The sequence below is a fragment of the Equus asinus genome, chromosome 10 (assembly GCF_041296235.1).
Source record: "Equus asinus isolate D_3611 breed Donkey chromosome 10, EquAss-T2T_v2, whole genome shotgun sequence".
Lineage (NCBI taxonomy): Eukaryota > Metazoa > Chordata > Mammalia > Perissodactyla > Equidae > Equus > Equus asinus.
This window is the reverse complement of record NC_091799.1, coordinates 44,619,203-44,631,915: the sequence shown is the minus strand read 5'-3', so window position 1 is coordinate 44,631,915 and position 12,713 is coordinate 44,619,203. Positions and strand designations below refer to the sequence as shown.

General features: G+C 39.7%; 1 protein-coding gene across 5 annotated transcripts in view; it reads left to right on the top strand.

The window, feature by feature from the left end:
• NCBP1 (nuclear cap binding protein subunit 1) overlaps positions 1–12,194 on the top strand; it is a 48,375-nt gene extending 36,181 nt beyond the window's left edge. For all 5 annotated transcript variants that reach the window (XM_070519148.1, XM_014859746.3, XM_070519149.1 and 2 more), the window contains exons 16-23: positions 144–266; positions 1,640–1,742; positions 2,501–2,594; positions 3,557–3,660; positions 5,567–5,681; positions 7,823–7,951; positions 8,577–8,690; positions 10,284–12,194. In XM_070519148.1, coding sequence (XP_070375249.1) covers positions 144–266; positions 1,640–1,742; positions 2,501–2,594; positions 3,557–3,660; positions 5,567–5,681; positions 7,823–7,951; positions 8,577–8,690; positions 10,284–10,397 — 896 coding nt within the window. In that variant the 3' untranslated portion in view covers positions 10,398–12,194. The remainder of the gene's footprint in view (positions 1–143; positions 267–1,639; positions 1,743–2,500; positions 2,595–3,556; positions 3,661–5,566; positions 5,682–7,822; positions 7,952–8,576; positions 8,691–10,283) is intronic.
• The last annotated feature ends 519 nt before the right edge of the window (positions 12,195–12,713 follow it).

Below are 12,713 nucleotides of genomic sequence, written 5' to 3'. Positions count from 1 at the left end.
TCTTTATACAGCTTAATTATTGATCTTGGATAAAGAGTATTCTATTTTGAAAGAAAAGAACTTTTTAAGGTTGTCAGTTATTGAATTGTTTGAAAAAAAAATAGTCTTAAAACTTGATCTCCCCCCCCCCATTCTGTGGTTAGATTCTCTTCCTGGACATTCAGTTGCTCTCTGTTTAGCTGTTGCCTTTAAAAGTAAAGCAACCAATGATGAAATCTTCAGCATTCTGAAAGATGTGCCAAATCCTAACCAGGATGATGATGACGGTAAGGCAATTTAATATTTCTTGAGTGGAATTATGTATAGGCCAGGTTAAAGCATAAACATAACTCTGGCAACATGAGTTCATCTTAAATCTCATTGGATACTTATAAAGCAATGTATTCTTTTGGCCTGTTCAGCCTATCAGTTGTCTCTAGAACCCTGGTATTTTCTCCCTTATGTAAAAAGAGATCCTAACATCCCTGTGAAATAGCTGACATTAAGTATATAAACTAACTACAAAGTAAAATACGCTGTTATCATTCAAAGATTTTTTTTTTGGCTGAGGAAGATTCGCCCTGAGCTGAGCCAACATCTGTTGCCAATCTTCCTCTTTTTTTCCTTTTTGATGTGGCACCACAGCATGGCCTCTGACAGACAAGTGGTGTAGCTCTGCACCTGGGATCCAAACTGGGGCTGCCGTCAAAAATTTTTAAACGTGCCCTGCTTTCCCTTTAGAGAGGCTCCTGAACGGGAAGCCTTGATGTACTATAAATTTGGATGTCTTCTCCAAATTAAGCTATTAAAATCATAATGTTTAACATACGCTGAGTATGTATCATGTAATTCCAACCAAAATCTGTAGGTTCTTTTCTGGGCAAGAGTGGGAAAATTGGCAGTTTTTATAAGTTTTCTGTAATCAATAAATGGATAAGGCAAAAGGTGATGAGAGGGACTTGCCTTATCACATATTAAAACATATCTTGTGAAAACTACAGTAACTACAGCAGTGTGAACACAAAAGAGACAAGGCACAAAAAGAAAAATCAGTAAAACAGATGAAAAGTCTATTGTGACAAGTGGATAATCATTTGGGGGGGGAATTTTTTTTGTTAAATTCGTACATAAGGACATGTGCATAGAAAAATGACTTAAAATAAAACTTTAATAGTCTTTGGATTATTTATTACTGGGATTTTGTTTGGATTTTTCTAAGAAACTTGTATTCTGTTAGAGAAAATATATTTAGAAAACATAAATAAAAATGATGATATTAAATTTAAACATTGTCAGACATTTTAGACATAGACTTGAGTTTACTGTATTTTTTTGTATTAATATATTCATTATCTTGCCACCATATAGAGAGATATGAACAAGGAAGTTTGTGGTATTTGTAAAAGAAATGGATTATATTGGAGAATTAGAGAAACAGTCCCAAAAAACTAAGAATTAAGATTATGCTTGATTTTTTATATTTTGAGTATTTGAAATTAGTGATGGTCTTTTATTGTCCATTGGTATTCAAAGATGTTACATGAAAGTCTGACTTCGTATTTGGATGTGAACATGCCATCTGTTTAGCATTCCAAGTGAGGGACCAAGGAATTGTTATACTTACATTTTTCTAATTATCTTACTGTGTAATATTTTTCAGATGAAGGGTTCAGCTTTAACCCGTTGAAAATAGAGGTCTTTGTACAGACTCTGCTGCACTTGGCAGCCAAATCGTTCAGCCACTCCTTCAGTGCTCTTGCAAAGTAAGTACAACAGAGCACACACCCTTTCTTGAGGGTTTGGAACTTTGCTTGGTGAATACCAATGGTGTAGTAATTTTTTCCTAAAATTGTTGGATCTGAAGATCTTAATAATATCATCACATAATATGATACAATGGGTTTTGGTTTGTAGTAGCTAAAAATCCCTTTCCTATGGCTCCTGTCAGTCTGTGCGTACAGTTTACATATGTACGTGGAATGTACATTTTTTCATATAGACCTTTAGAGAAACTAGTGAAAAACCTGGGTCCATAGGACAGTCATATATACAGTCAAGAAGCTCCCAGCCTGTCTAAGCGTCTTCCTAAAGGAAGGTAAGCAGAAATAAGAGCTGACATTTTGGGGAGCCACCCAAAAGTTGGCGTCTCAAGACTGAGCCTTCTGACTCATCAGATAGTCCAAAGGAAGGACGAGCAAATAGATATTCCTGTCCACCACCTACAGGGTTCCCACAGAAGGTCCCACAGTCAGAATACCTCACGTGTGTTTAGAGGCGGTCCCTTAGTCCTCACTTATTCTCAGATACACAGTAAACTGTAGTCCTGGACTCATAATAGTCAATTGTAAATCTCAAGATTTTGTGACAAATTCCACACAAACTAAAAATTCCTGATCAAATGGTTAACATTTGGTTATTGTACTTTTATATATTGCATGTAAATTGAAAAGGGTTTGAAAACATTAAAATGTGTCAAGAATAAGTTTGTGGTATTTCCCCCCCCCCCCCCCCCCATCAAAAGGTTTCATGAAGTCTTCAAAACCCTGGCTGAAAGTGATGAAGGAAAGTTACATGTTCTGAGAGTCATGTTTGAGGTCTGGAGGAACCATCCACAGGTAAAAACTGTTTAATTGGACCTGTTGATTGTATAGGTATAAAAATAAGGCAATTAATACTACTGTTTTAAGTTTGTAAAACATGAAATTTGACTCTGCCTATAGAATGGTTTTAAAATCTATAATTCTTTTAGTGCAATGGAAATAATGATGTTTGATTCATTCTTTAAAAAGCAAGTGTTGGGGCCAGCCTGGTGGCCCAGCAGTTAAGTTTGCACATTCCACTTCAGCAGCCCGGGATTTGCTGCTTCAGGTCCTGGGCACCACTTAGCAAGCCACACTGTGGCAGGCATCCCACATATAAAGTAGAGGAAGATGGGCATGACTGTTAGCTCAGGGCCAGTCTTCCTCAGCAAAAAGAGGAGGATTGGCAGCAGATGTTAGCTCAGGGCTAATCTTCCTCAAAAAAAAAATGTGTTAGGATTTGATTTTGGACTATAATATCTCAACACATTTTAAATACTTAGTATGAATGCCTGTTCTTGGAAGATTCTATTACTTGGGTAGGAAATATTTATCTAGTCTATCCAGTTTCTAGAAACAAGCTCCAGATTTCTCAAACCTCAATATACTGTTTTCATATCGTGTTATAAAGAGGAATTAAAATACATTTCAGAATATATTTGAGACTTTTTCATGATAAAACATTCTTGTATTTTTAAATTTTAGGATTCAAAGGAAATTGTTTTTATATGTACTATCTAAAATTTTAAAAAATCGTGTTACCATTCAGAGTTCTTTTTGCTCAGTCAATCTTTATTGGTGTTACAGTATTCTTAGAATAAGTATCAGAGGCAAGCAGAGGGCAGAATAAATCTTAAGACCCACTGGTCACATTGATCAGTTCCATAGCCACTGAGAATGAATTTCACAGCCCTCCTGTTTCACTTTTGTAGCAGTGGGATTGTTGTAGCCTCCGTGTAAGTGTAATTTGCCTTAGTGATTCTTCTTTCTCCTTGTAGATGATTGCTGTACTGGTAGATAAGATGATTCGGACACAGATTGTTGACTGTGCTGCAGTAGCAACTTGGATTTTCTCTTCAGAACTGTCTCGTGACTTTACTAGGTAATATGGATTATTTTACAAAGTTTGTATTCTCTAAGAATTGGTTTACATGTGGTCTCTTATACATGAGCTCCAAATTCTGGTCCAATGTGGTAGGATTAGACTTGGCAAAGATTCCTGGGCAATGGAAATACATACAGCCAGTCAGGTCACAGCGTCTCTTCGGTACACAGATGTAAATTGCATCAGGACTCAACCAGTCAAGTAGAAATGCTGCTAAAGGGAGAGAGGTTGGGAGAGAAGATCAGGCTGTGTGTCAGGGTCTCAGCTAAACAGTGGGCTGCAGGGAAGAGTTCCAGCTCCACCGAGGGCCTGGAATGCACACCAGGAACTGGGAGGAGCCAGAGTCACCGCAGACTCAGTGCACATTATGGAGGGATTGAGGAAAGCCTGGCAGGCAATTGGGTGCCTGTTGGGGAGGAAGGTCTCACCTCACTCATAAAAGTCCTAGATTTACTGCAGAAGATTCATTCTAGACCCATTCCCCCTAAAGGAAAGATTTTTCCTGAAGCTTCCTTCTTAGTCATGAAGTTGAGTCCACAGGCTTTGTAATTGATCAGGCCTGGGACAGCAGGAGTTGACACAAAGCAGGAGACAAACGAAAAATTACTTGCAAAGACATAAGAATTCATCACAACCCTTATCCTCTTCATTGTATCTATTATTGGCAGAGGACACTGATCTGAAACTGAATCCTTAGGGTGAAAGGGTGTGAGCTAAGGTTACTGTACCAGCCTGGTTGGCATTCACACATGAAGGCAACAGAAAGACATTCTCAGATTGGCAAACTCTCAGAAAACTGACCATCCAAGTATGTGTTACTCATTATCTCAAGTGATTTTCATTTGCAACTTATTTAATCCTCACAACAACACCATGGAGGGGGTTACGTTATCGTCCACATTTTACAAAATAGGAGGGTGTTGCAGGGTGCTTACATAAAGTGACACAACTAAGTGCAGAGGCAGGATTCAAAGACAGGCATTCTTGAGTCCATACGTTGCGCAGAGCTCCATCTGTTCTTTAACGCCACACTCAAGCACTCATCGCTCTGCAAAGCCTTCCCTGGCCACCCCTTCCAGAGTTCAAGTGCTCCACTCTTTCATCCTGTCTGCTAACATTCCAGACTTTGAGTTTTATGAACACGTTGTTTTATTATCTTCCACTTAAACTGTCATCATCCAAGCCAAAATTTGTAGAAGGAAATACTCTTCTGTGCTATATCCTGGGGTTAGGAGTCCCAGTTTATAGACAGAAAAGTAGTTAAGAAGCCACTTCGAAAAATAGATAAACCATTTATGCAACATACATTTTAAAGCACCTGCAAGGTGATCGTGGTACTTGAGCAATTTGCCAATAAGACAGCTGACATACAATATTTATCTCATTCTTAAAAGCCCAGCAGTTGATAGCTATCATCAACTTATGAGTTTCTTAAATATTCCAAGAGAATTGGCTGTGTGCTGGTTAAACAGTGTAAAGCTTGTGAAATGCGCCTCAGATTAGGTTTCTGTTTCAGGAAAATTCCAATACTGACTGTTTAAATTTAGAAGAGAGAAAACGTATTTTTGATCCTAATGTTAGTGTTTTTTCTGGTTTGCTATTTCATTTAAATGAATATGTACACATACCTTCTACGTGTGTCTAGTAGGGGATGGAAATAATAAGAAAAGGACCCAGTACTGCCTTCAGGAAGGTCATCTGAGTCTAATGGTGGGGATAGATGATGCACAATTTACAAAACAAGAAAATTTGTAAGTGTTGCTAGAGAAACGTGACTAAATCTGCCTAAAGAGTGGAAGGCTATATCAGACCTTAAAAATGAGTAGCTTAGAAAAGTTGAGAGGTCTTATTTTTCTGTAAACATAGTTTAACACACAGTAACCAAATGCCATATTACTTTAAGATTGTTTGTTTGGGAAATCCTGCACTCCACAATTCGTAAGATGAACAAACACGTTCTGAAGATCCAGAAAGAGCTAGAAGAAGCTAAAGAAAAACTTGCAAGGCAACACAAACGAGTAAGTCTTGTGTCAGTTGGTAAATGCTCAAAGAAAGTATACGAGAAACTCTTGAGAATATTCGAAGTTCATTACTGTGATGGGAACTTACTTTTTCTGCGGGCAGACTACGCAGAGCTGTTTGTAGATGCGGAGGAAGAGGAAGGGCCTGGAGGTCTGGTGCTCTGCTGTTATGCTGCGTGGTGAACCTGTTCAGAAAGCCACAGACTTCCTTCTCCATAGCTCACCATCTCTGGACCAGCTTCCTGTTTGCCCTTCCCGAAAGGAAGGAGAAGGGCAGGAGACCCTTGTGTTTCTGGCATAGGAGGGGAACAGGGAGAAAACTGTCCGTGTTTACCACTTCCCCTGTACTGGGGGCGGGACGGGCAGTCATTCCCAGGTTTACAAAAGACTTCTCATGTGAGTAAGAAGTGTAGTATTTTAGCCATTTTGGAAGCAGTGAGCTGGATGTATTCTGTGATTTAACGTGATAATACTGCTTTCTTCACGTCAGGATATTCCAGTGTTATGCATATTTACCAGAGCGGGAGGTGAAAACAAGTTCAGTGACTTAAATGAACCTATAGCAGGTTCGAGTGCTAGTCTCCATGTATACGTACATATATGCATGCATGTATATAAACACACACTCACAAAAGAACAAAAAAAAAGAATAGCAGAGTTATAAGAATATGCTATCCAACCTCATTATTTGCAGGATTTTTGTTTTGTTTGCTGAGGAACATTGGCCCTGAGCTAACATCTGTTGCCACTCTTCCTCTACTTTATATGTGGGTCACTGCCACAGTGTGGCTGACGAGTGATGTAGTTCCAAGCCGAGGATCCAAACCCACAAACCCAGGCTGCCAAAGCAGAGTGCACCGAACTTAACCACTAGGCCACAGGGCCACCCTGCAGGGTCTATTTTTGCAGACTCACCTACTCACTAAAATTTATTTGTAACCTCAAAATCACCGCTCATAGTGCTTTCCCAGTCATTCACACATATACCCAGAACAGTGGGAGTTTGAGTTGCACAGTGGGCTCGTCCCCCGTGGAGGTCCAACAAGGCAACACTCTGCTTTCCTGTTTCAGTTCGCATTCTGTAAGAAGCATCCTTCTCATGGTGTGCTCAGTGGCACGTGTTCCATGTTCATGCTTTTCATTTTCATATTTTGTGCTGGGCTTTTTGTTGTGATTTCACAGTTTAAAATGGCCGCCCAGGCGGAGGGCTGAAGTGCTGTCTAGTGTTCGTAAGCACAAGACCACCATGCTGTGCCTGATGGGAAGAACACGTGTTAACTACGCTTCGTTCAGGCAGGAGTTACAGTGCTGGTGGCCCCGAGTTCAGTGTTCACGAATCAACAAGGTCATGCAGAGAAAAAGGGGGAGGTAATGGGAGGCTGCTCCATCCAGTACTAAAGTAGCATCTGTAGTATGTGACGAAGCTGTGGAAGAGCAGCGAAACTTGTGGCTTCATGAGATGCTGACCGATTAAAACTAAGCCCAGTGGATAGCATTCTTGTGAGGCTGAAAGCCAAAGAAATTTACAGCCAGGTTCCTCAGGCTCGGGAGAACGTTAAATCCTTCTCAGCTAGTGCTTCAGGATAGAGAAACACTGTGTATAATTAATTATTTGTAAGATATGTATTAGATATCTTTAAACAGAAACACGTAAACAAGGTTCTGTTTCATCAGTTGACAGAAATGTTGTGACGGGAGGCTCCCAGGAGCCTGACCCTGTATTTCCCCTGGAGCGCTGGTCCACTGTTCCCTCACTCAGGGTTCATGGCCACGTCACAAGACAGCACGATGGGGAATAACAAGAGTCCGCTGTACGTTTTCCATGGCGCTTAAAGCTGTTTTCGTCTGAATGGTGGAAAAATGGAACACATTTCCTCCCTGAACAGGCTAGTAAAAGCCCTCACTCAGTTCTGCTGTATAGCAAACGCTCCACTGCCACTCTCCAGGACACGTGCCACTGAATTGGCCCAGCCTGGGCACACTCCTCAGGACTTCTGGGTGTGCGGGGGGCAGCAGGACCCTTTCACAAGTCTGCAGGTCCCGTTGGACAGACACAGTGAAAGCCTCTCCTTGCTCGATGGGATATAATGCACTGGAATTCTCATGGCATTTTTCTTCTGTTCCTTGGCATTCCGTAGCGAAGTGATGATGATGACAGAAGCAGTGACAGAAAAGATGGGGCTCTTGAGGAACAAATAGAAAGACTGCAGGAGAAGGTGGAATCTGCTCAGAGTGAACAGAAGAACCTCTTCCTTGTCATATTCCAGGTATCTTGGCTTAGGACGTTGATATGTAAAAAGAAACAATACATTTCTTTAGTTTTAAAAAATGTTTTTAATCATAAAAGTTAATACATACTCACTTATAAAAGTTTAAAAATAGAAAAACTTAAAGGAACTGAAAGTTCGCTACTTGGAGGTAACCACATGTGCCTCCACGTTCTGTGTCGTTTACTTAGCATTCTTGCGTGAGCGTTTCTCCATGCGTTAAAATCCTGGGCATGCTTTTGTTAAGTATGCCTCTCACATTTCATCATTCCCAAATGTTGATCATTTAGCTGCTTTGTTTCCCTTCCTGATAAACATTCTTGTGCAGAGATTCTTGTTAGCATTTCTGATTATGTCCTTAGAATAGATGCTAACAAGAAAAATTACCAGCATAAGTAATCTAGACATTAAAGGTCTTCATGTATTGCCAGAAAGGATGTACTGTTATTGCTGGCTTACCTTTCTAGACTGACAATATTTATTGAATTATGAGAGTTTGGAATACATGCCTCACAGAAAGGGTAGAACAAGCAATACCTTTGACGTCTCTTCGTCAACAATGTGACTGTTTCCGAAATATAAGAATTCTCCCTCTAACACCTCTAACTTCATACCCCCTTTCCAGCGCTTTATCATGATCTTGACCGAGCACTTAGTGCGATGTGAAAGCGACGGGACCAGCGTGTTAACACCGTGGTACAAGAACTGTGTAGAGAGGCTCCAGCAGATTTTCTTACAGGTTTGTGGGAAACTCATTAGATAGTAAACATCAGTGTTCTCAGCTATAAGGATTTTCCTTCTTAAAAAATCGTCAAGTTTGTCAGGAAGTTGTGTAGTACCTGTAAGCCCTTTAATTCATGTCCATTCGCTCCCACTGTTGCTCATCAGAATATTTAGGCTTAAATTGGTTCTGTATCACTTAGACTCCTAATTGCCATTCTCTTTGCTAGAGATCCTAGCTGTAATACAAAATATAGAGAAAAAGATGCTAAGGGAGCAGTAATTCAACTTATAAAGGTCCAGTTTAAATCTAACGTTCAGATGATAAAAAATGCCCTCAGAAACAAGGTTAAGTTCCCCGAGGTCTTTATAGAAAGCAAAATGCAGGGACCAGCCCAGTGGCACAGCGGTTAAGTTTACCTGCTCTGCTTCAGTGGCCCAGGGTTTGCCAGTTTGGATCCTGGGCGTCGACCTACACACCACTCATCAAGCCGTGCTGTGGCAGGCGTCCCACATATAAAGTAGAGGAAGATAGGCATGGATGGCAGCTCAGGGCCAGTCTTCCTCAGCCAAAAGAGGAGGATTGGTCGTGGATGTTAGCTCAGGGCTAATCTTCCTCAAAAAAAAAAAAAAAAAAAAAAACCAGAAAGCAAAATGTAATACCTACTCTATGCTAGATTGAAGTTAAAGATTTGTAGAAGAGTGGAACTAGTATCTTCAGATACTAACACCCCATCCTCATTTGTTCTAGAAAAGAGTGATTAAAGCAGAGTCCTAAAAGGGGGGGAAAAGAAGTTCTTTAAACCTCCAAATAAAAATTCTCTCTAGATGTTTTACTTATTGCCAATTAAAAAGCTTTAACAGCCCCTAGTCCTATAGGGATCTCTGAGTATATTCAAGTTATATAGGCACACAAAGATTATTTCATTTCCTGACTTTTTTTTCCATTTAGGCTCAACAAGTCACTGATTTTCATGACAGATGAGCTATTTATTTTTAAAAGATAAACAAAAATGAGGTTTGGTTTTCTCATTTTGTGGAATACTTAATAGAGAATTAGCCAATGATCTGTTAAAATTTTTTTTCTTTTGCTAAGAGCTGTGTTCTAACCAAAATAAGGAAAGGATTCCAAAATATTTTTTTTATGTTTCACAGACTGTGGTTTTAACCTGAGCAGTAGCAATCTTGCTGTTCTTATTTGTAACATGGGACCTTCCCTGTCTTTTTTCCAGTCTCCTGGGTCAGTCCCTATCTAGGCGACTTTTAAAAAGTGATACTGTGCTCTGTCCTGATGAGGGGGGGACCCCGCTGAACCTAGTCTGTAACCGTAGTAGCACCAGACACTGCGGCCACTGCCTCACAGCACTAACTGCGTTTACATGGAAGCTGGTCAGAATGGGAGTTTTAAAAGTTATTGATATTAAGAAACATCCTTTTTTTCTCATTTCCCTCTACGTTGTCTTCACGTTGGAGCTTTTCAGGGGCCCATTATCCCTATCAGCAGAGCCCTATTCCCCTACTCCACAGCGTGGGAGGGCTGCTGAGGGAAGTGCTCTGCAGGATTGCTTATGAGATTTTCCCTGACCTAAACACCCGTTTTCTGTGTCCGCAGCATCACCAGATAATCCAGCAGTACATGGTGACCCTGGAGAACCTGCTCTTCACTGCTGAGTTAGACCCTCATATCCTGGCTGTGTTCCAGCAGTTCTGTGCCCTGCAGGCCTAAGGGTTGTTGTTTTCCCCTCATGTCAAGATTTTTTTTTAAATCTCAAAATAACTTGTCTTATTTTTGATGGTTTGAATGCTTGCTTGCTTGTAGCATCCTTTCACTTATCAAAGGAAACGGGGAGGACAGTAAAGAATATGGCTTTGATTACCTTTAGCAAATATTCCCTAATGACAATAATGTGACAGTGACCATAGGATGTACTATATATGTGACAGATACAACTTTTCTGATTGCTATTTTTTCTCCTTAAGGCACAAAAGATAACTGATTTGAGGTTTGTGAAACACTAGAGGTCAAGCTTACAAAGTAGTAAATAGAACTGATGGGTTTCTTATCAAGTAGCATAGCTCTTCACAGCTCATGGGTAACCTAACATGGCTGAAATAAAACTAAAAATATGTTTTGTAAACTTTGGTATTTCATGATTTATCATCTCAGTCTACTTTAAAGTTGGTGATTTCTTACTGAAGGTGTACTTACCTCCATTTGAAATTTTCTCTTCAAAATATTTTTAAGTGTAGTATTTTAACACTACTTGTTATTATAAGAGTGTTACTATTTAGAATAGCAGTTCCCAAATTTGTCTGAACATAAATCACCTGGGAATCTAAATTTAAAGTTATTTTTCTAATTAAACTACAGTCCTTGATGGCAGGGGACAGACATGATGGGTAGTTCTTAAGACTCCCCAGTTGATTCCAGTGTGCAGATGAGTTTGGGAACCATTATCTTAGAGCACCTGGTCATTGCCTCTAGCCTCTGAGACACATTTGTCCAAGGTCACATAGTGAGTTACATGTTAAAGTGGAACCAGAAGTAGCTAGATTGGCCAAAACTACATTTGGAATTGGATGTAGGTTTGGATTTTGTTTCTCTGGAAGCTGGTCCAAGTAACTACTAATTCTTGAGCCTGTTTCCTATATGGTGTTGAGGCATAACTAAGATAATAAATGAGAGTACATTGTAAGATAATATACAGGTATAAGGGATTATCTGACATTCCAAATTTCTAGCAGTTTTAGACTTTTTCCATTAAACTTTAGAAAACAAGTTTACCAGTAATCCCACAACTGGTGGTGTTTTTGTGCATTTGTATAACATAAGTATCTTTTTTGAACTTAACACATCCTAAGTTTATAATGCATTCAGCATTTCCCATATTGATATGTGGTCTCTGGTTTACTGTACATTTAGTGGCTGCAGAATATAGTCTACTCGATAGATGGGAATAGATTTTTAAATACCATACCATTTAAGCCAAGAAGTAATTATTCACAAGGTTAAGGTTGCATGACAAGTTACTAGCAGAAAGGGGACTAGTCACCCAGGTTCTTGGCTAAATATTCTTTTGTTTATTGTGTCTCTTTCCCACAAACTATGTAATTAGTTAGAAATGGCTCCTGTCCTCAAGAAGCCAAAGGCTAACCAGTTAAGGCTTTAGTAACTTTGACTCTAAACTTTGTAATCTTTCACAATGTATTGCAAAGTTTGGCTAGTTACACTTGATCCAAATCCTAGAAGAATTTCTAGGTTTTCACTTCCCTTCTCTTGGATCTTCTCTTCATGTGTAAATGGTTGCTTCTAACGACTGTTCACAGATGTGACCCTGCCTTGTCCCAGTCTGACAGCGAGGTATAAGGGAAAACTGAACTAGAGGTGGAATGTCAAAGAAATAGAGGTGCAAGAGCAAACATTCAGCAGTTGAGTTCCCACTAATGAAGCTCACACAGACAAAAGAATGGCATGTCACTGTACATCATACCTTACAATAAAGCTATATTCTCTTAAACAGTACTGATGCCATTTAACTTGCTTTTGTCAAAGTGAACATATACTTTGTTTTCCTTGATCCTAAATCTCCCTTCCAGGAATTCTTCAGACAGCAGTTCATATGAAGATAAGTTTGCTTGCTTTTCCTGGAAAGTATTTAGTAGTGATTTGTATAACTTACTAATCTGTAATTATACCTGAAAATGAAGGATGAGGAAAGAGCGTAGAGCAGATTTGGCTGTCAGTGCTATCTGGATACCAGGACTGTCTCAAATTGATGACGGTGAAGAGTGAAGAGAAGCATATGTCAGCTAGGCAAGTCTGTAACTATAGTGATCTGGATGATAACATGCTATCGAGTGGCTGTTACATGCCAGATGCTACAAATTCACCGTACTTAATTCTCACAACAGTCCTTTGAGAAATGGATTATTATGCACATCTGACAGATGAAACAGGCCCATGGAGTAACTCACCCAAGGTCCACAGCTAGGAAGTGGAATTTGAACCTAGATCTATGTGGCTCAAGGGCTTGTTATCTCC